The 24123-nt window shown below is 37.3% G+C and overlaps 1 protein-coding gene across 1 annotated transcript; it reads right to left on the bottom strand.

Moving 5' to 3' along the window:
- Positions 1-453: 453 nt before the first annotated feature.
- LOC137825162 (protein MAIN-LIKE 1-like) lies at positions 454-2926 on the bottom strand. The gene is made up of 4 exons (XM_068630836.1): positions 2654-2926; positions 1998-2231; positions 694-1923; positions 454-621 (listed from the first exon to the last, which is right to left on the bottom strand). Exons 2-4 carry the CDS (start codon positions 2229-2231, stop codon positions 454-456), a joined length of 1632 nt encoding a protein of 543 aa, XP_068486937.1. The 5' UTR covers positions 2654-2926.
- Between the last annotated feature and the right edge of the window lie 21197 nt (positions 2927-24123).

The following is a 24123-nucleotide window of genomic DNA, read 5'->3' as shown; positions in this document are numbered from 1 at the left end:
AGTTGTCCTACAATATTCACTGAAGTCACTGTTATGCCTACGGATAAACAAATCCGGAAGTCACTGTTATGCCTACGGATAAAAAAATCCGGAAGTCACTATTATGCCTACAGATAAAAAAATCCGGAAGTCACAATTATGCCTACGGATAAAAATATCCGTAAGTCACTATTATGCCTACGGATAAAAATATCCGTAAGTCATACTTTTGCCTACGGATAAATATATGCGTAAGCCAGTGATTTCTGTACTAACGATCATATTGAAACATATAAAATAAAAGTAACGTGAAGCAAGAACCGATAAGGATCATATTGAAACATATAATTAAGGTTCAGATACATTGTCATGGATCATATTGAAACATATAATTAAGGTTCAGATACATTGTCATGGATCAAAATATTACATAAAAAGAAATCGTAATACATCTGACATATTGAGAAATCCTAATCAATCATTCCTACGTGCATGTCTCCTGACATAAATAGCTCTTTCATCAGTCGCTCCTCGTGCTAACGTAATGGCTGCTTGTATGCCTTCCCAAACAGGGCTGCCCTCCACGACATCGCCATGATCAAGTAATGGCTGCAATGTCTCTGTAATTCTACGACCAATACCCTACAAGCATGAATGACATACTATTAGAAAAAAACAATAGAAATTAATATCTTAACAAGGTTAGAAGCATACCAGAGCAGGATGTGACTCCTCATGATGACTTGGCACTGCTTCGTGATGACGTGCATCTGAGGGTACCGGTACAGGACGGTCATCCTCATCTGTATTAATCACATATGGATGTGATACAGATCTAAACCAACCCATGTACTCTTGAACGCAAGCGTCAGGATGACGTGCTATGGCATAGTCATGTATGACATAATCATTGAAATGTAACCATCGACAGTCCATTTCATTTGTATCCGGATGACCATGTCCAATTACAGATGGGTTGCGAGGGATGATCTGTGTATAGCCATACTGACGCAGAACACGTTCTGGCATGTGCAGCTGTGTCCAATTTCCAAGCCTCAAATAACCACAGAATAAGGAAATCCACTCGAATGGACGTTCTTCCCTGTGCTCGTTGTATGGACAAAACCGAATGGAAGCTGGTGTCAATGTATCCAACTGTGATCGTACAACAACAATTGAAGTACCTTTTCCAGCATCATACAGCCTGCACCGAGGTTGATCTTCAGAATACAATGCTTGCATACGTCTCATCCCTATAGACGGGAAATGCTCATAAATCCACCCCTGCAACAATGTTGCATAACCAGCTAGTTGCTTTGTATTTGCATAACTACAATCTCCTAGCTGTTCATACATGTGAGTTAGGGCAGCTGCTGCCCAAGAATATCCCCCGGTAAGCCTCAAATCAACAAAAAATCCAAGATAAAACACACTTACTGATGTAGCACTCTTGTCCGCAAAAATAGTGCAACCGACAAGGTGAAGTAAGTATGCTCTGGCAGCCACAGTCCACTGCCTCCTTGAGCATGCATCTTGATACACTTCTCTTAACCAGCTAAGGCGCACATGAGCTCCCCGACAGTGTCTTGTTTCTTCAGATGCAAGTGCATGGTCAACACGGAGGGCTTCTACCAATAAATCAGTCGCCGAATCAGAATCTAAGGTTTCCTGTGTGTAAAACTGACCGACAATGGGTAAATGTAACAAATTTGACACATCATCAAGAGTGATGGTCATCTCCCCAACCGGTAAATGAAAACTGTTTGTCTCTGCATGCCACCTCTCTACAAAAGCACACAGCAGTCCTCGGTCTAGACTCTCATAACTAGCATGAAGCAGACCACCTAAGCCAGACAATTCTACAGCAGCTTCTATGCGCTCATGAGGTGCTCCTAACTTATTTATCTTCCTCCCATGTGAAACGACCTTCAGCTCACCACGATCCTACAATAATCAACATATATCATCAATAATCAGGAATACATAACAAATACAAAAATTTATTTTTCATTACTTACCAAACCATCCCACAACTGTTTGGCTACGTGATGTTCATAATTAACAAGTAAGGACTTATCCAATGACCCTCCTGGATAGCCTTCATCATCAACTTCAACTTCTTCTTGTTCAATATAATCTTCAAACTCTTGATTTGGAATTGAAGTACTAGACCCACCCCGTTTTCTTCTAATCGATGCAGTTGGACGCACACGATCCAAATTAGAACTTCCTCCACCTCTAGTCCGCACCATCTTACATTTCATAAAAGTAACATTCAATCCAACATATATAACAAAATTATAACACATATAGTTTAAAACACTTGTGAAAAATTTCACACTAATACGGATATTAATATCCGCAGACCAATAACAACAATCCGGATAAAAATATCCGCAAGTCAAACGTAGCTTACGGATAAAAATATCCGGAACCCACTTTTGAATTACGAACAAAAAAATCCGGAACCAATTCTTGCACTACGGATAAAAATATCCGTAAGCCATTAATGAAGTCCGGATGAAAAAATCCGGATGCCAATATTCTTCTGCGGATAAATTTATCCGGAACCAAATGGTGGTCTACGGATAAAATTATCCGGAAGCAAAGGGTGATCTGCGGATAAAATTATCCGGAATGTACTACTCTACGAAGAAAAATCCATGAGCGGTACCTCAACTTCTTTGACGATGAAGCACTCACGACGAAGCAAACCAACTCTGCTCACGGTGGCTCACGGTGTCTCCCTGCAACTTCACGGTGGCTGCTGCTGCTTCACGGTGGCTGCTGCTTCACGGTGAAGAAGAAGAAGAAGAAGAACCCTATTGTTGGGTGCAGGCATTGGGTGCAGATCATAATTTAAGTGTTTTTAATTTCATTAAGGGTAATATGGTCTTTTCACAAATCTGATTGGGTGCCAGTCACAAAGCATTGGGTGCAGGGAGAATGAGCCTATAAAATATGAGTGGCAAATCTACTGGGTAGAGCTGAATGGGCCCAAATTTTTCAAACATTTGTACATACATATAAAAAAACAAAACACAAAAATAGTGTGCTACGGTACCCATATTTATGGGCTTATTCTTCCTGCACCACTGTGACTTGCACTTGATTTTGGAATTGAAAAATTAGAGTGCAAAAGTATACATTCTAAAAAGGCAAATTTGAAATAGAATTTTATGTTCAAAAATGAAATTCCAGAAAAGCAGTTCCATAATAAAAAATACATTTAAAAAAAAATCTCGAAAAAAATCTAAAAGCATTTTAGAAAAGGAATTTTGAAATCTAAAAAAGTGTTCCAGAAATAAAAACATATTCTGGAGAAGAGATTCCAAAATGTATTTACCCCCGTTTTATTTAAGAATATTTTTGTCATAATCATAGAATACATGTCACAATAATTCATTGGGTACAAAAGTATTTGGCTTGGATCAATTTAAGTAATATGCGTGTTGAGAAAAACTAGGATGTTTCTTCCTATATTCCATGAAATTCTTCCTGCACCTAGGTGAAATGATCAAATGTTTCATCTCATTCATCTTCATTCCAAAAAGTTCTTTTCAGAACATACTTTGGAAAATATATTCTATAACGTAAAAGTTGATTTTAATTTTTTTTTTCTTAATATTCTGTTCTTAAAAAACGTTTTTTTAAAAAAATTGTTCCAGAAAACATTTTACGCAATATATTTCATGAATTCTGAAAAGTATATTCTAGGAAAAGTTTTTTGGAAAAGATAATCCATAAATCATTTAAAAAAAAGACTAAAATAGTTTTTTTTTTAAATTGATGGATACTAGAAGAAATGTGATGAGATGCAGGAAGAATGATAAAAAAAATTAGCCTAGGTATATCATTGTTTTACTTTTGAAAACGAACAAAAAAGAAAACAAGAAAATAAAATTCATTTTTTTTACTGGCTACTTATTCCTACGCCTTCATCACTTCTTCTTCAGACACCTCATATTAAAATAGATTTTATCACTATACTCTTCAGTAAATAATATTAAAAAAATTAAAATTTAACCTAATTTTTACTTTAACCTAACTTCTCGCTTTTCACACTAACATTCACTCCTAGCGACACCCACCTCCCCACCAAAGCTCTCCTCCAAATCTCTCTTTCAAACACTCTCCTCCAAATCTCTCTTCCAAACACTCTCCTCCATCATTCACCACACTTTCCCTTTTCATTCAGCAGAGTAGTTCTGATGGTTTGAATTTCTAAGCCTTTTTAATTTGAATTTGGTGGAAATGTTTCAAACCGAATCAAGTAAAATGGTACATTTCTTTGTTTAATTAGATTCCAGATTAAGACTGATGAACCAGTCCAACACTGTGCCTGAGAAGGTTCCCATAAATAGCTTACAGTGCATGACGTCGGTGCCTCCCGAGATCATCATCTAGGTATGGAAGGTCGTGATGTGGGTGTCAAATGTTCTTGCCGGTTGACCTAGCCGTTGTTGACTCCAAAGGTGGGTGGTGGCTCTTCCTATTTCTGGGGGTTTCCACGCTCTCTTCTAGGTGGTAGAGAGTGGCTCTTTTGAAACAGAGGAGGCCCTACTTGTTGATTGCACTCCGACGGTCAAGTTAGTACTGGGCTAAGTAACAATGAATAAGTAAAACAGTTTCAATCTTAGGAACGACGTACCTTTTCTAGGGTTCTTACCACCCTTTTTATAGGTTGTATCTAGGTTAACTTTCTTGTCCCACGAGGACCTTTCCTTAAGTGGAATTAGGGTTACTAGGAAGACATCCTATTGTGTGTTGCACAATCTTAGCGCAGCCGCCGCACCAGACTTTCCTCTTCTGGAGTGCATAATCTTAACAGTATGGCCGCTAGGGCACCAACTCATGCACCAGCGCTGCGGGGGCCATCTGTTCTGTAGGTGCCCTAATTATTCACGTGTCATGCATACAACTTTCCTTAGGAACCCTAACGGTATTGGGCATTGCTGCCGCCAGGGAATGTTTGCTTGTCCAAGATCGGAATGTACTATACACACCACATGCATGGATCCTGCCGTGATTTAGGTCTTTTTGATATCTAGGTTTTATCTCACACTATTTTTGGGGCCCCGCTTACGTGTCCCATTATCGCGACCAAACCACCGATGTTCGATGTCAATGTCTGATCCCGATCTCTGATGCCGATGTCTGAGGTCTGGCCAGTACAGTTCCAAAAAAAGATTTCAAGTGTTCAATTATATTGAATCCAAAAATTTTGGGAAAATTGGAGTTATTGGAAATTATGCATGATTAAAAAACTATGGACATTTCCATAATTCAAAAACTAGTATAAAAAAAAGTGAAAACACAACTTTGTGGTTTCAATTACCAAAGAAAACATTTTCCAAATTTGGATTCAACTTGATTGGCAAATTGACTTCAACCATATTGGAATTTTTATCCTTTTGCTTTAGCAATTTTTAAAGAAAAAGTTTCATTGTTAAAAGTTTAGTAAGTATCTTTAAGTCCTTTTGTGTACCTTTTTCTTGATTGTCTTTCTTCAAGTTTTGTCATAATCTCTTTCTCTAATTTGGTTTAGCTTTTCTTGCTTAAGCTTTTCTTGTTTGTCTCTTATTTCTTTTCCTTAAGTTTGGTGTTGCTTTCCTCTAAGATCAAGTGTTGAAGGCTTTGACCCTTTTCATTTGAGAGTATTTCAACCAAAAGTGCCTTGAGTGTTCTCTTCTAGAATTTCACCAAAAGTGACGCAAACGTGAGGAGTGTTTAAATTTTTTTCACTAACTGTTTGTTCCTTTGTGCAAAAAAAAAATTATGGGTCATTTGTCTTTAGGTGAAGCTTCAAAACTGCAATCATATCACAAACTCCACCTTTTGGGAGAACTTGTGAAGGTCAAGAAGCAACTTTTCCACAAAGATGGGAAAATAAGCTAACTAGCAAAAGGATTGCAAAGACTAGAAGAAGCTCAAGCGAGGCAAAATCAAGAAAGAAGATTGGAGCTACCAAGAGCACCTAGACCATCCATGCACTATGGGAGTCAAGAACATGATGGGAGAGTGCACACTTTTGCAAAATGGCACCATCAACACTACCACCAACCATAACATTCTTTTGATTTTGTAAAGTTACCTAGTTTTAGTGGGTCCAATGACCCTACTTTGTATTTAGAATGGGAAGCTAAGGTTGAACATCTCTTTAATGTGTATAAGGCACCGAGGACCAAAAGGTTAGATTAGCTTCCCTAGTTTTTTTAGACTATGCCATCCAATGGTGGCAACAAACTGTAATGGACATTGGGCTAAACAAGAGGCCAGTTGTGGTCTCTTGGTATGATTTGAAAGCATGTATGCGTGTGTGGTTTGTTCTTCCTCCTTAATAGGAATAAACTCTTGTTGAAGCTCCAACGACTTCATCAAGGACCTAGGACGGTAGATGAATACTTTAAAGACTTAGAAACAACTTTGGCTAAAATTAATATGCATGATAATGAAGAGTCAAAGATAGCTAGGTTTGTAAGTGGTTTGAGGAGAGAAATTCAAGATATTGTAGAATTATATGAGTACTCTTCTTTAAAGAAAGTGGTTCACCTAGCCATCAAGCTGGAATCACAACTTTTTGAAGAATAACAACTTTCAAAAATACTCATAATGATGGCTTCTACAAATCTTTATGGAAGGATACAAACAAAAATTCTACAAAAACTCATCCTTACAATTTTTCAAAAGAAACCACTTCTCACCAAAAGGCTTCTATACACAATCCTTCTACCTCTACCCCTAAGTCACCCACCAAAACTTCAAGGACAAAATGTTTTAAATGTTTAGGTTTTGGGCACATAGCTGCCAATTGTCCAAATAAAAGAACCACAATGTTACAAGAAGTAAATTAAGACCAAATTAAAACAAAAGCCAAAAAAGAAAATGCAAAAGAAGAGGAAAGTAAAGTGGGTCTCATCTTGTTGACTCCTACGAAAATCACTGCACCTCCTAGGTATACTTCTTCCTTATCTTTTTCATTCCCAAATAATTCTAAATACTTGACATCTTTGTTAAAGAAGTTTAGGGATGATCTTCAAAAACCTCCTAAAGGTTATCCACTTCTAAGAGGATTTTCACAAACAAATCATCTATTCCCTAAACATTCTCTACAACCATGGCCTGTATCTAGAATTCACCCATATGAACTCCCCAAGCATCATGAACATAAGTTTGTTTCACATCCTAAACTTAGAAATATCTTCTCTTGAAACAAACTAACTATGTTATTTGCAGGTGTTCTAAATTCTAGGACGAATTCTTTTCGACCTAGGGATCATGATACAAAGCGAAGCAACCAGCAGATGACTAAGGACATATCAAGCATCTCACAAAAAGGTCAAAGATGGGCCCCACCAAACCTCGAGAAAGCATCAGCGGAAGAAGAAGCTATGCACCAAAATATCAAAAGTTTTTCCTTCTGGTTTTTTCCACAAGAGAAAAGTTATTTAAATAAATTGGGTTCACTTTAGGGGTCCAAATAGAAAAGATAGGCTAGAATAAGATGCCTTTAGCATAATAGGGGGTGTAGGTATCATTTTAGCTTGTTCATAGCCCTTTAGGAAGGCATTTTGACCTAGTTTCTAAAAGGACAAGCCTAGGATGCGGGATTGACTTAGTCAAACCCTAAGGCAGCCCCTTTTTTTCCCTTTTCCCATCCTACCCCTCTTGCTTGTTTTCCAAGGCTCCTTCCCCTATAAATAGGAAGCCTACCCATTGTATTTTACATGTTGAAATTAATAGAAGAAAAGTTACTACACAAATTGTGTGAGCTGGTAGTGAGGCTTGATTCCTCTTAGCATTTAGGTCTTATCTTGTGAGTAATTGAGGGCTCTCAAGTGGCGGCTAGCAACACTTATCTTGGATGCCAACCACACTCCAAGTGGCGTGATTCCATTCTCAATCCCTCACATAAGCTTTCTCCTTCCTTCATCTCTTCTTCCATTTTGTCATTCTGCTTTTACTCTTGTGTTATGTTCTTGTTTTGTTTCATTCTTCCATTCGGCAATTCTTATTTGGCTTTCCTTTCCATGTTCTTTAATTTCACACCTATTGGCATCATATTCACCTTGTAATTGTCTTTTCCTTTTGCTCTTGTGAAGTGAACCTTCACGCTTACTTAACCACTTGGTTAAGTTCGTGTCCAGTGGGGATCTTCTTAGAGTTCTCACCATATACTTGCTTAAAATCTCAATCTAAGTACAGTGTCACACCATAAAATGAACAATCCTAAAATCAACTCACATTAGAAACAAAGACAATGAACATAGAATGGAAGGCAAAACTGAAGGAGAATGGAATAAGGAAACTTATAGAAAATGAGAGTGATGTGCACGCCACTTGATTGGTGGTAACCATCAAGATGAGTGGAAGGTCGTCACTTCAGAGCTTAATTCTCATCAAGATAAGACCAAGGGAGAGGAGATAGCATTCACTCAATAACACACAATATTTGTTCACAGTAACTCTTCTTCTATTAATTTCAACTTGTAAAATACACTAGGTACGCCTCCTATTTATAGTTGAAGGAGCCTTGGATTACAAGCTAAAGGGCTAGGATGGGAAAAGGGAAAAAATGGGCAGCCTTAGGGTTTGAACCGCATCCTAGGCTTGTCCTTCTAGAAACTAGGTCAAAATGTCTTCCAAAAGGGCTAGGAACAAGCTAAAATGCTACCCACACCCTTATTGTGATAAATGCACCTTATTCTAGCCTATCTTTGCTATTTGGACCCCTAAAGAGAGTCCAAATTATTTACAACATATTTGTATCTTATAAGACCAAAAGGAAGAATAGTTGGTGTGATGATTTATGCTTAGCTCCTCTGGTGAGGTCCATGTGATCCTTGGTGGGGTTATGAAATTTTCGTTGAGATGATTGTTCATATGTGCTTTGTCTTTTGCTTCCTTGGTCATCTTCGTAGCTACTTGGGTTGTATCATGCCCCCCATGTTCAAGAGAATTCGACCTTGAATTCAGAACTTCTGCAAATAACATAGTTAGTTCGTTCACATATAAGATAGTGCAAGGATTGGGATGTGAACTCAACTTATGTTCTTTAAGTGTTGGGAGTGCATAAGACGGGGTTCTATTTACACACCAAGTTTTAAAAGAATGTTTGGGAATGAAAAATCTTTGGGATGAAAATCCTCTTAAAAGGTGGAAACCATTAGGAGGTGTTAGAAAATCATCCCCAAAATTCTTTAAGAAAGATGGTAAGTAAGTAGAAACCTTTGGGAATGAAAAAGAGAAGGAAGAAGTATACCGTGAAGGCACAATTATTTTTGGGAGGTCTAACAAGATGAGACCCTTTTTACTTTCCTTGACTTTTTCATTTTCATTTTTTGTTTTTATTTGTATTTGTTCTTTAGTTGCCAACTTGATGCTTTTAGTTGGACAGTTGGCAGCAATGTGCCCAAAACCTAAACATTTAAAACATTTCATATTGGAGGTTTTGGTTGGTGACTTAGTGGTAGAGGTGAAAAGGTGGTCTTTAGAAACTTTTTGGTGTGTAGTGATTTCTTTTGAAGAATGGGAAGGAAAAGTTTTTGTATAAATGTTGCTTGTATCCTTCCTAAAAGATTTGTAGAAGTCATCACCATGAGTATTTGTGATTCCACCTTGAAAGTTTTTGTACAAAAGTTGTTTTCTTCGAAATTTGTGATTCCACCTTGATGGCTAGGTGAACCAACTTCTTTAAAGAAGAGTAGTCATATACTTCTACAACATCTCGAAGTTCTTGCCTCAAACCACTCACAAACATAGTTATCTTTGACTCATCACTATTAGGCATATTAATTTTAGTCAAAGTTGTTTCTAAATCCTCAAAATATTCCTTCACCGTCCTAGGTCCTTGATGAAGTCGTTGGAGCTTCAACAAGTGTTCCTTCCTATGAGGAGGAATAAACCGCGCGTGCATACATGCTTTAAAATCATTCCAAGAGACCACAGTTGGCCTCTTGTTTAGCCCAATGTCCATTACAGCTTGTTGCCACCATTGGTTGGCATAGTCTAAAAAAACTAGGGAAGCTAACCTAACCTTTTGGTCCTCGGTGACCTTATACACATTAAAGAGATGTTCAACTTTAGCTTCCCATTCTAAATACAAAGTAGGGTCATTGGATGCATTCAAACTAGGTAACTTTACAAAATAAAAAGAATGTTGTGGTTGGTGGTGGTGGTGATGGTGCCGTTTTGCAAAAGTGTGCACTCACCAATCATGTTCTTGACTCCTATGGTGCATGGATGGTCTAGATGCTCTTGGCGGCTCCAATCTCCTTTCTTAATTTTTCCTCGCTTGAGCTTCTTCTAGTCCTTGCAATCTTTTCGCTAGTTGGCGTATTTTCTCGTCTTTGTGGACAAGTCGCTTATTGACCTCCACAAGTTCTCCCAAATGGTGGGTTTTGTGATATGATTGCAATTTTGAAGATTCACCTAAAGACAAATGACCCAGAATTTTTTCACAAAGGAACAAACAATTGGTGAAAACAATTTAAGCACTCCTCACGTTTGCGTCACTTTTGGTGAAATTCAAGAACATAACACTCAAAGCACTTCAAAGAATTTCTTCCACTTCACAAAAAGTCTTTTTTGCGGTTGAGATACTCTCAAATGAAAAAGGTCAAAGCCTTCAACACTTGATCTTAAAGGAAACCACCACAAAACTCAAGGAAAAGAAATAAGAGACAAACAAGAAAGGCTTAAGCAAGAAAAGCTAAACCAAATTTGAGAAAGAGATTATGACAAAACTTGAAGAAAGACAATCAAGAAAAAGGCACACAAAAAGGACTCAGAGATACTTACTAAACTTTTAACAATGAAACTTTGTTTTCCCTATAGAAATTGCTAAAGCAAAAGATAAAAATTCCACAATGGTTCAAATCAATTTTGCCAATCAAGTTGAATCCAAATTTGGAAAATGTTTTTCTTTAGGAATTGATACCACAAATTTGCGTTTTCATTTCTTCTCTTTTTCTTTTTTTTTATACTATTTATTTTTAATTATGGAACAAAAATGTCCATAGTTTTAATCATGCATAATTTCCAATAACTCCAATTTTCTCAAAAATTTTGGGATTCAATATAATTGAACACTTGAAATCTTTTGTTTGGAACTTAAATCTACTTCTACTAAAACAAGTTTCTAATTACTTCTCAAACTTTGAAAATTAAAAACAAAGTAAGTAGAATCAAAGTAAGGACTCCTAGAACACTAATGAACATATGACTCAAAGCAAAAAAAGGCAAGAACACAATAAGACACAAAATAACAATATAAAAGCGAAACAAAGTTATGGAGAATAAAATGGCCGAATGAAAATTGCAAGAAAATAAAGGGCTAAAAATTAAATTGCAAGAAAGTAAAGACAAGAATTAAAGGTACTTGAATTTAAAGACAAGAATTAAAGGTACTTGAATTTAAAGAAAAGAAATTAAAGGTGCTTGAATGTAAAGAATGTAAAGTGCCAATCAACTCAAAGCAAACAAAAAAAAAAAACTCAAGAACCTAAGCTCTCTGATAACCACATGATGTGAGTTGATTTTAGGATTGTTCATTTTATGGTGTGTCACTTTACTTAGATTGAGATTTTAGGAACTTAAGAGTGAAGACCTTAGGAAAATCCCCACTGGACATTAACTTAACCAAGTGGTTAAGTAGATGTGAAGGTTCATTTCACAATGGCAAAGATCAAAAGACAAGATATGGTGAGAATGGATGCAAAACTCAAATGATAAAGACAAAACCGAAAATGAAGGGGAATGGAAGAAGGAAACTTATGGAAAATGAGAGTGATTTTCACGCCACTTGATTGGTGGTAACCATCAAGATGAGTGGAAGGCTGCCACTTGAGAGCTTCATTCTCATCAAGATAAGACCAAGGGAGAGGAGATAGCACTCACTCAAGCTCACACAATATTTATGCAGAGTAACTCTTCTTCTATTAATTTCAACTTGTAAAATACACTAGGTAGGCCTCCTATTTATAGGTAAAGGAGCCTTGGAGAACAAGCTAAAGGGGTAGGGTGGGAAAAGGGAAAAAATGGGAAGCCTTAGGGTTTGACTAAGTCAAACCGCATCCTAGGCTTGTCCCTCTAGAAAATAGGTCAAAATGCCTTCCAAAAGGGCTAGGAACCAGCTAAAATGTTACCCACACCCCCTATTATGCTAAAAGCACCTTATTCTAGCCTATCATTGCTATTTGGACCACTAAAGAGAGCCCAAATTATTTATAACATATTTGTATCTTATAAGAAGACCAAAAGGAAGAATAGTTGGTGTGATGGTTTATGCTCAACTCCTCTGGTGAGGTCCATGTGATCCTTGGTGGGGTTATCAATTAGTCGTTAGGATGACTATTCACCATGTTCTTTGCTTTTGCTTCCTTGGTCATCTTCGTAGCTACTTGGGTTGTATCACACTGTTCCACCACAAATTTTACGATTATGCAAGAACTAGTCTAGATTATTGTGCACACCACTGAAATGCTTTTTGAACCACGAAAATTTTTTGGAAAATTTTCGAGAATATTTGAAAATGATATTTGGAGAAGCTGATAATGGAAATATCTGTAAAGAAAATTGCTAATGATCTAGTTGCAATTAATGAACTCCAAAAATGAAAGAAAAGCACTCGAGCTCTAACTATGAAGAAATTTGAAAAAGTTTGAAAAAGTTCAACTAATGGAGTTTATGACAAATTTGGACTAAGCATGACTCTAGGCAAAACATATATGACTTAAAATCAAAATGACTCAATTATATGAAAATTTCACCGAACAAATTTGAAGAAAACTCAAAAGCACACATGAACATGAACACAAGAACACCTAAAAGCACATACATAAAGGTTCAAGTAAGAACAATTAATTTGAACCAAACAAAAAGACAAAAAACACAAAATCAATCGGTGGAAACATTCAAGACATGAAAAACAAAATATGAAAACAACACGAAATTATGAAAAAAAATAGAAGAAGATCTTACAACCAAATGATGGAAAAATGCTCTTCTTCTATTAGTGATCTGTGTAATTTCTTCTTTGGATGGATGATGAAGGAGATCTGAGAAGCGGAAGCATTAAAGAAACTCAAGAGGAGTTTCCATGGATTGAAGCGGAGTTAAGAATTTGTGAGACTGAGAGGTGAGGCCAAATCACTAGGAAAGAGTCTAGGTTAAGTCTTGAAGGAGACTAATCTAGGGAGAACTTAAGAACAAGTAGAATGACCAAAAATAGGCAGCATTTCATTACTAATTCCAAGTTAAAAAAATACATGTATAACAGACTCCTATTTATAGGAGAAAGTCTCTGAAAAACTCTCAAATGAGAGTGTGAAAGTGTCACCACCTTATTGGTGCAAATCCTCTCCATTAAGGAGAAGACATGTGGAGCCTCATGCCTTCCTTGCCTACATTTCTATTTCCACCCCTCTTTTACTATTTTACATTTTACTTTGTTTTCTATTTACATATTTCTCTACTTGGGCCCAAAATACAAGGCTCAAAAGTTCCTAACTACTCTATACAATTTTTACAAGGCTAAGAAGATGAAAAGGACTCTACAAAATCTTCATTAAAGCTTGATCTTCTTGGCCGAAAGTTTCGAGGCTGAACGATTTCCATGACGTCTGGCCAAAGCTTACAAGAAAGAGAGGGAAATTCAAATGTGTTTTAGGTTTGAATTACGCACCACATTAGTGTCACATGACAAGCATGATCAAGTGTGCTCCATGTGACCTAATTAGGTCTAAATGACCGGCCTAGGTTAAATGTAGGCTTCTATGAAGCCCTAAATTTACCTTATGTTGGTTTTTAGATGCCTAACCCTCACCCTATTAAACTTAATAAAAATTACAAGTAAATTTCCTACTCTAATTTTAGAAAGAAAAAAAATTATACTTTAGAAAAATTACACTAGGTTATAACATTCTTGAACATGTATAAAAGGGTGTCTATGCCATCAGTAGCAGAGTCCCAATCCTCTTGTATCTTCCTTTCCATTGCCCTATTTGTTAGAATTAATGGCCTAAACAAGAGGGGGGGGGGGGGGGGGTGAATTGTTTGAAAAAATATTTTCGCAAATACTTGCTAAGAATGAAGTTTTGTTTTATCAACAATCACAGAAGGAGCAATCAGGGAAGCCAAACAATCAAAGCAATTAAAACTATTTGCAAAAAAACAATCGGTTGAAATATCGTTTTAAGAGAGAGAGAGAGAGAGAGAGAGAGAGAGAGAGAGAGAGAAAGAGATATTACACAACCAAAAGCTACATCCAGTCCCCAGAACAACCACTAGGTAATCCACTAGCAATCAATAACAGATTACAAAAACTCAACACCACAAAGAGGTGATCTTGAACACACAAGAACATTCACCCTCTTTGCCTTTCACACAACCACAGTCAAAACACCCTCTGACCTTACAGGTTTACAAACTTTATAAGTATAGAAAAGACACAATTACAAGAATAAAGAAGGAACAGATTACACCTGGTATTTCAGGAATCATAGAGCTCCTAAGATCAGTTCTTAAACCAATGCACAACCTTTAGGCAATCTTGCAAAACTTTGAATCAAATCTCTTCGAAAAAACGTTTTCAATCTCACTTTCTGTGTGTTTTTTAATACAAAGAGAAACCATATTTATAGCTCTTAAATCTAGCCGTTTTAGGCAGTTAATCATGAGCCAAATCAGTTTTGATTTTACTGAAAACAGATTTAATAGGTTTTTGAAAAGCTGTTAAGAAATGTGACAATCAACCGGTTGAAATGTCGTTTTAACCGGTTGAATTGGTTTTGACAGTTAGTCAATCAAGTCCAAAACAGTTTTGAAAACCTTCAAACAAGCTAAGTGTAAAACAACCGATTATATCTTGAATTCAACCGGTTGTTTTTCTCTTTGCTTAGAAAAATATTTTTCTCTTTTGAAACATATTGATTCAGTTTGTGCATAGGATTACGAATGAACTTTACACAAATTCTAAACACGCTAGAACTAAGCTTCAATCAAAGCAGCAAAGCATCAAACCCTCATCACAGATTTGGTTTCATTAAAGCTTTCATGTTCTACACTATTGATTGGTCCTGAGCTGGGCCTTCTACCATCATCCCCTTCATCTTGAAAAGGATTTGTCCTCAAATCACTTTTCTTTGCCTCTTCATCTATGCTACCTACAAAAGGTGTTAGATCCATATCATTAAAGGTAGCATGTACTCCATATTCCTCAGGAAAGTCTAATTGATAAGCCTTATTATTGACTCTTTTGAGGACTTGGAAAGGACCATCTCCTTGAGGACTAAGCTTAGACTTCCTTTGACTAGGGAATCTATCTCTTTTAAGATGAAGCCAAACCCAATCTCCCTCTTAAAAAATGATCTCTCTTTTCCCCTTACTGTTATGTTTTATATATTTCTCTATTTGTTTTTGTATTTGATCTTTAATCCTCTCATGCAATTGCCTTACAAAATCGGCTTTTGTTACCTCTTCCTTATGCACAAATTCTTGTGGATTAGGTAAAGGTAACAAATCTAAAGAAGTGTGAGGATTAAATCCATATACAACCTCAAATGGAGAAATGTTAGTAGTCTTATGAACCACTCTATTATATGCAAACTCAATATGAGGAAGGTACTCATCCCAAGATTTGTGGTTCCCTTCATGACTGACCTAAGCATAGTTGATAGAGATTATTCACAACTTCTGTTTTTCCATCCGTTTCAGGATGACAAGATATTGAAAATTTTAACTTAGTTCCTAGCCTTTCCCAAAGAGTTCTCTAGAAATGACCAACAAATTTAGAATCTCTATCCAAAACTATGGTCTTAGGTAAATCATGAAGTCTTACCACTTCTCTAAAAAGGAGCTTAAAGATGTTGTTAGCATCATCCACTCTATGGCATGGTATAAAATGAGCAATCTTGCTAAAGTTATCCATTACCACAAAAATGGAATTAAAACCTTTTTGTGTCCTAGGAAGCCCTAAACTAAAATCCATGTTGAAGTCTTCCCATGGAGCACAAGAAAAAGGTAAAGAAGTGTAAAGTCCATGAGGCATTGTCTTATATTTATCTTTTAAACATGAAATGCATATATAACAATGTCTTTGAACTTCTTTTCTCATGTGTGGCCAAAAGAATTTTCCTTTTAAAAAAGCTCAAGAGTTTTATCAACTCCAAAATAGCCCATGAGTCCTCATTCAAGTTATTCTTTTACAAGGATTTTTCTATGTGTTCCTTGAGGTATACAAAGTTTTCATTCTTTAAACAAGTACCCTTCAAAAACATAAAAACCTCTTTCTACTCTATGTTGAACCTTAGCAAAAGTGGGTGCAAAATCTGGATCATCTTTATAAAACTCAAGTATGTTTTCAAATCCAAGAATTTGGGCTCCAGGTTTAGAAAAGAGGGCATGTCTCTGAGATAAAGCATCTGCAACAATGTTTGTACTGCCCTTATTATATTTGATAACATATGGAAATTGCTCAAGAAAGTCCATCCACTTTGCATGTCTTTTGTTCAACTTATGTTGACCCATCAAATATTTCAAAGACTCATGATCAGTATGTATGACAAATTCTTTTGAAACTAGATAGTGTTTCCAAGTTTGCAGGGCACTCACAAATACATAGAACTCTTTATCATAGGTGGGGTAATTGAGGGTTGCACCATGTAAGTTTTCACTAAAATATGCAATTGGGTGCCCCCCTGCAATAACACTGCACCTATGTATACTCCTGATGCATCACACTCTGGCTCAATTTTTTTTTGAAAAGTTTGGTAAAGCTAGAATGGGTGCATTAGTGAGTTGATCTTTTAACCTTTGAAAGGCTTGCTCATGTTTCTGTCTCCAACAAAATGGAGTGTCTTTCTTCACTAACTCATTGAATGGTGAAGCTAGACTTGATAAGTTGGGAACAAATCTTCTATAAAAGTTGGCTAAACCATGGAAGTTCCTAACATCTCCTACATTCTGTAGGGTTGGCCACTCTTGGATGGCTTTGATTTTCTCTAGGTCAACATGAACCCCTTTTGTGTTGACTATAAAACCTAAAAACACTACACTATCCAAAATGGAGTGTCTTTCTTCACTAACTCATTGATTGGTGAAGTTAGACTTGAGAAATTGGGAACAAATCTTCTATAAAAGTTGGCTAAACCATGGAAACTCCTAACATCTCCTACATTCTGCGGGGTAGGCCACTCTTGGATGGCTTTGATTTTCTCAGGGTCAACATGAACACCATTTTTGTTGATTATAAAACCTAAAAACACTACATTATCACAACAAAAAGTTCATTAATCTAATATGGAAACAAATTATTATTCCTAAGAACTAATAAGACTTCCCTAAGGTGACTTAAGTGAGACTTTAGTCTCTAACTATATAATAAGATATCATCAAAATAAAATACTACATTTTACCCGTTAAGGACATGATTCATAAGCCTCATGAAAGTTCTAGGTGCATTAGTGAGTCCAAAAGGCATCACCAACCGCTCATATAGTCCAAACTTGGTCTTAAAAGCAGTTTTCCATTCATCACCCTCTTTGATTCTTATTTGTTGATATCCACTTTTAAGATCAATCTTGGAAAATATAGTGGATCCATGCAATTCATCAAGCATATCATAAAGTCTAGGAATTGGATGCCTATATTTGATATTGATATTATTGATGGCTCTACAATCACAAAACAAGGACTTAGACTATTTTGAACCCAACCCTTCTCTAACAATTTATGAACCTAGGACTATATCTCCTTAGTCTCTTCAAGATTAGTTCTGTATGTTGGTCTATTTGGTATACTAGCTCCAGGAACTAAATCAATTTGATGTTCTATACCCCTGAAAGGTGGAACTCCAATTGGTCCTTTCTTAGGGAATACATCATCAAATTCTTTTATAAGGCTTTGACCTTAGGAGGTAGAACACTGGATTCTAAAAGTGTGGCAATACATGTAAGTGCTCATTTACAAAGAAGGAGGTCGTCTGAAGGTTGTTCAGATAGAAGTATTTTTTTAACTTTATTTTCTTCAAGTTTTTTTCTATCTGAATGACCTTGTGGGAAGGAGCACTCTTCTCCCACGCCTCAACATTGTCCCTAAGGACTATCACTTGATTTTCGACTTCTTTTTCTTCTCATTTTGTTTTTTCATTTTCATTTGTACTTGGTCTTTCACCACTTGTGAAGATGTTGAAGGATAAAGTACAAACTTCTTTTCCCTGTGGGTAAAAGTAATCTCGTTGGTAAGACCATCATGGGTAGTTTTCTTATCAAATTGCCATAGTCTTCCCAATAAGATATGACAAGCTTCCATGGGTAGTACAACGACATTGTTGGCCACACATGAGGAAAGATGTCCAACGACATTGTTCTAGATGCATCTCATGTTTAAAAGCAAAGTCTAGAACAATGCCGCATGGACTCTACACCCCTTTGCCGATTGCAAATGCTCCTTGGGAAGACATTAGCATGGATTTCATTTTAGGACTTCCTAGGACTGCAATGTGGTAGTGGACCGTTTTAACAAAATGTCCCATTTTATTCCATGCCAGAAAGTAGATGATGCTCAAAATATTTCTAAACTCTTCTTTAGAGAAGTGGTGAGACTCCATGGTCTCCCTAGAAGTATAGTGTCCGATAGAGATCCCAAGTTTATAAGCCACTTTTGGAAAACTCTTTGGGGTAAACTTGGAACAAGACTACAATTTTCAACTTCTTGTCATCCTCAAACGGATGGGCAAACCGAGGTAGTCAATAGATCTCTTGGAACTATGCTTAGGGCTATCATGAAGGGCAGCCACAAATCTTGGGATGAGTATCTTCCCCACATTGAATTTGCTTACAATCGAGTGGTTCACAAGACTACTAATGCTTCTCCTTTTGAAGTAGTATATGGTTTTAATCCTCTCACACCCATGGATTTGATACCTCTTCCTAATCCACAAGATTTTGTGCATAAGGAAGGAGTAATCAAAGCTGACTTTATAAAGAAAATGCATGAGAAGATTAAACTCCAAATACAACACCAAAATGAGAAGTACACAAAATACAACAATAAAGGGAAGAGAGAAATTATTTTTGAGGAAGGAGACTTAGTTTGGCTTCACCTTCGCAAAGATAGATTTCCAACTCAAAGGAAGTCCAAACTAAGTCCCCGAGGTGATGGACCCTTTCAAGTCCTCAAGCGAGTCAATAACAATGCATATAAATTGGACCTACCTCTTGAATATGGAGTACATGACACTTTTAATGTAATTGACCTTTCGCCATTTGTAGGTACCAATGACGATGACGAGCTGGACTTGAGGACAAATCCTTTCCAAGGGGGAAGGGATGATGGAAGAGGGCCAAGCACATCTAGCCATGAAAGCCAAAGCCCAACACTAGACCATGAAGAGCGTCTAGACCATGATGAGCGTCTAGCTAGAAGGATGGAGCGTCTAGGACGTGAAGAGAAAAGGCTACCCATGGAGCGTCTAGGAGGAGACCTAGACCGTCTAGGACCTATCACAAGGTCAATGGCTAAGCATATTCAAGCCCAATTGAATGAAGCCATGGATGGAAGAGAGAAACCTTTGTACATGTTGCATAAAGGCCCATTAGGGGTGCTTAGTAATTAGAGTAGTGTAGAAAGCATATTTGAGTGAAACATTCTAGAAACTCTCTAGGTGTGGCCGGTCATGAGCACATGGCATTAATTTAGCTTTCATTTAATTTCATGAGCACATGTGCTTTGTGAATTGCATTTAATTTAGCTTTCATTTCATTAGGCATTAGCTTAAAACTTACGGCCATTTAGCTTATAAATAGGAAGGCCTACACCTTGTATTTGCAAGTTTATTGTGAGTAAAGTTATGCTGCCATTTTGTGCCAAGCTTTGCTTCTCCCTAGAATTCTAGGCTCTAAACTTCATCTCCTTCACCTCTCCTTGGGTTGGCCGAACCTCCCTAGCTTCATACACATCATGCACCTTCAAGATCAACACCACTCTTAGGAGGATCTTGCTCACACACCTTTATAGCTTCCGCACCACTTTTTCTTACATGATTCAAGAAGACCTTCATGAAATGCCATCATATTCTCTAATAAGGGACCCAATGGACTCCCTCCCATTAGAGGTATAGAACATCAAATTGACTTAATTCTAGGGGCAAGCCTACCAAATAGGTCTGCTTATAGAACTAACCCCGAGGAAACCAAGGAGATAGAGTCACAAGTTCAAGACTTGTTGGAGAAGGGTTGGGTTCAAAAGAGCCTAAGCCCTTGTGTTGTACCTGTCTTGTTGGTGCCAAAAAAAGATGGAAAATGGCGTATGTGTTGTGATTGTAGAGCAATCAACAACATCACCATCAAGTATAGGCATCCAATCCTAAGGCTTGATGACATGCTTGATGAGTTACATGGGTCAACTATATTTTCCAAAATTGACCTTAAAAGTGGGTATCACCAAATTCGAATCAAAGAGGGTGATGAATGGAAAACCGCTTTTAAGACCAAGTTTGGATTATATGAGTGGTTGGTGATGCCATTTGGCCTCACTAATGCCCCTAGTACATTCATGAGGCTCATGAATCATACCTTGAGGGATTGTATAGGTAAATACGTAGTAGTTTACTTTGATGATATCTTAGTGTATAGGAAAACCCTAGAAGGCCATCTAAGTCACCTTAGGAAAGTTCTTCTAGTGCTTAGGAAAAATAGTTTATTTGCCAATAGTGATAAATGCACCTTTTGTGTAGATAGCGTAGTTTTCCTAGGTTTCATAGTTAACAAAAGGGGGTGCATGTTGACCCCGAGAAAATCAAAGCCATCCGAGAGTGGCCAACTCTGCAAAGTGTAAACGATGTAAGAAGTTTCCATGGGCTAGCTAGCTTTTATAGACGTTTTGTACCTAATTTCTCAAGCTTAGCTTCCCCTCTCAATGAACTTGTCAAAAAAGATGTTGCATTTTGTTGGAGTGATAAGCATGAGCAAGCCTTTCAAAGGCTAAAGGCTCAACTCACCAATGCACCAATTCTAGCTCTCCCAAATTTTTCTGAAACTTTTGAGATAGAATGTGATGCATCGGAAGTGGGCATAGGTGCGGTATTGTTACAAGGTGGACACCCCATTGCGTATTTTAGCGAAAAACTCCATGGTGCCACCCTTAACTACCCCACCTATGACAAAGAGCTATATGCTCTTGTGCGAGCCCTAAAGACTTGGGAACACTACCTTGTGTCCAAAGAATTTGTAATCCATAGTGATCACGAGTCTTAAAAGTATTTAAAGGGCCAGCACAAGCTCAATAAGAGACATGCTAAATGGATGGAGTTTCTTGAGCAATTTCCTTATGTAATCAAATACAAGAAAGGAAGCACAAACATAGTGGTGGATGCTCTCTCAAGGAGGCATGTGCTCTTTTCAAAATTAGGTGCCCAAATTCTTGGATTTGATCACATAAGAGAGCTTTATCAAGAAGATCAAGAATTTTCATCCATTTATGCTCAATGTCAACATAGAGCACAAGGAGGTTACTATGTGGTCGAGGGGTATCTTTAAGGAAGGAAAACTTTGTATTCCCTAAGGCACACATAGGAAGCTCCTTGTAAAGGAATCACATGAAGGGGGTCTCATGGGCCATTTTGGAGTTGATAAGACTCTAGATCTTCTAAAAGAAAATTTTTATTGGCCACACATGAGAAAGGATGTCCAAAGACATTGCTCTAGATGCATATCATGTTTAAAAGAAAAGTCTAGAACAATGCCTCATGGACTTTACACTCCCTTGCTGATTGCAAATGCTCCTTGGGAAGACATTAGCATGGACTTCATTTTAGGACTTCCTAGGACTGCAAGCGACCATGACTCTATCTTTGTGGTAGTGGACCGTTTTAGCAAAATGTCCCATTTTATTCCTTGTCACAAGGTAGACGATGCTCAAAATATTTCTAGGTTCTTCTTTAGAGAAGTGGTGAGACTCCATGGTATACCTAGAAGTATAGTATCCGATAGAGATCCCAAGTTCATAAGCCACTTTTGGAAAACTCTTTGGGGCAAACTTGGAACAAGACTACAATTTTCAACATCTTGTCATCCTCAAACCGATGGCCAAACCGAAGTAGTCAATAGATCTCTTGGAACTATGCTTAGGGCTATCATGAAAGGAAACCACAAATCTTGGGATGAGTACCTTCCCCACATTGAGTTTGCTTACAATAGAGTAGTCCACAAGACAACTAATGCTTCTCCTTTTGAAGTTGTATATGGATTTAATCCTCTCACACCCATGGATTTGATACCTCTTCCTAATCCACAAGATTTTGTGCATAAGGAAGGAGTAATCAAAGCTGACTTTATAAAGAAAATGCATGAGAAGATTAAACTCCAAATACAACACCAAAATGAGAAGTACACAAAATACAACAATAAAGGGAAGAGAGAAATAATTTTTGAGGAAGGAGACTTAGTTTGGCTTCACCTTCGAAAAGAAAGATTTCCCACTCAAAGGAAGTCCAAACTAAGTCCCCGAGGTGATGGACCCTTTCAAGTTCTCAAGAGAGTCAACAACAATGCTTACAAATTGGACCTACCTCTTGAATATGGAGTGCATGATACTTTTAATGTAATTGATCTATTTCCATTTGTAGGTACCAATGAAGACAAAGACGATGTGGATTTGAGGACAAATCCTTTCCAAGGGGGAGGGGATGATGGAAGAGGGCCAAGCTCAACCTCCCATGAAAGACAAGAGCCAAGCCAAAAGCGTCTAGAGCCAAGCCAAGAGCTTCTAGAGCCAAGACGTGAGCATCCAAAGGCAAACCAAGAGCGGCTAGGGCAAAGGGAGGAGCGTCTAGGACCAATTACTAGGTCCATGGCCAAGATAATCCATGAAGACTTGGACCAAGCTACGGATGGAAGAGAGCTATTTGTATATGCTACATGAAGGCCCATCAAGAGTAGCTTAGTATTAGTTGTGGTGTAAATAGCACAAACTTGATTCCATGAGGATTTGACCTAGATTTGCTAGATTTGCTACGTTTCTAGAAGGTTTCCTTCTCTAGGGCCGGCCATGTGCCATGAGTCCTTGTGATGTCATTTAGGTTTCATTTGGATTGCATTTGCTTAGCATTAGGGTTAACCTTTATGGTCCTCCTTAGCCTATAAAAGGAGGAGCCAACATCATGTATTTTTAAGATTGAATAGAGTATTGTTATGCTACCAAATTTGTGCCATACACTACTCTTTGCCTAGCATCTAGGTTTTAATCTTCACTTCATCACCTTCAAAGGGGCTGGCCGAACCTCCCCAATTCCCCACTCTCATGCACCTTCAAGGCACCCATACTTCCTAGGAAGGCCTTGCTTCATCTCCTCCACTAGCTTCCGCAAGTTCATCACCAAAACTCAAAGAAGAGCTCATAGGAATGCCATCAAGGATCTCTTAAGTACCAAGCCTTTCATTGCCAGATACTATCCCATAACACTTTCACAAACCTTTCTCTAAGCAATTTACTAAAAGCACAAACAAGGATGAAAACACTTTAATGCAAAAAAAAATATGCAAATGATTAAAACAATTGAAAATTGCTAACTAGAAAGCTTTAAACTAGACGTTTCCTTGGTGAGGCTTCTTGGCACCTTGAACCTTGAAGACACAGTCACCGAACTAAAATGAAAATAAATCCACTAATTAAACAAAGTTTAAAAAATGATAACTCAAAAGAAATTACAATGAAAATTAAGTCAACAATTTTTATGCAGTAAAAATTAAATTACCTTTACTATGCACTCCACAATTGTTGCTCTCTTGCTTTGTATTTTGTGTAATTTTGTGAGGTTGTTGCTCCTTTGCTTTGCCTCTTTAGGATATTCAACCTAAGGTACTCGATTTTACTAGCCTACACCAAAACTTTCAGCTCCACAACTCACCAAAGCAAATTAGGCCACTTTCACACAAGAGAGATTAAACAATTTGAAAGCAACAAAACTCAAATTTAAAAATGAGGACTACTGCAAATGGAGTTTGTAATTGACATGACTTGAAGGATAATCAAGAAATTGACAAGAAAAAAATGAAGGTTCACAAGAAAAAGGTAGTACTCAATTGGAATCCTAAAGAAAGGAACTTGAATAGATAAATAAAACAAAAATTGCACTACAAAATATTT

Source organism: Phaseolus vulgaris, chromosome 8 (genome assembly GCF_000499845.2).
Source record: "Phaseolus vulgaris cultivar G19833 chromosome 8, P. vulgaris v2.0, whole genome shotgun sequence".
Classification (NCBI taxonomy): Eukaryota; Viridiplantae; Streptophyta; class Magnoliopsida; order Fabales; family Fabaceae; genus Phaseolus; species Phaseolus vulgaris.
Note: the sequence above shows the minus strand (reverse complement) of the source record. Positions and strands in the feature narration are given on the sequence as shown.

Coding starts and splice junctions, on each gene's coding strand:
- LOC137825162 (XM_068630836.1), bottom strand. CDS start 2,231: ATGGTGCGGACTAGAGGTGGAGGAAGTTCTAATTTGGATCGTGTGCGT. Junction 1,924..1,997: donor AACAGTTGTGGGATGGTTTG/GTAAGTAATGAA, acceptor TGATTATTGTAG/GATCGTGGTGAGCTGAAGGT. Junction 622..693: donor AGGAGTCACATCCTGCTCTG/GTATGCTTCTAA, acceptor TCATGCTTGTAG/GGTATTGGTCGTAGAATTAC.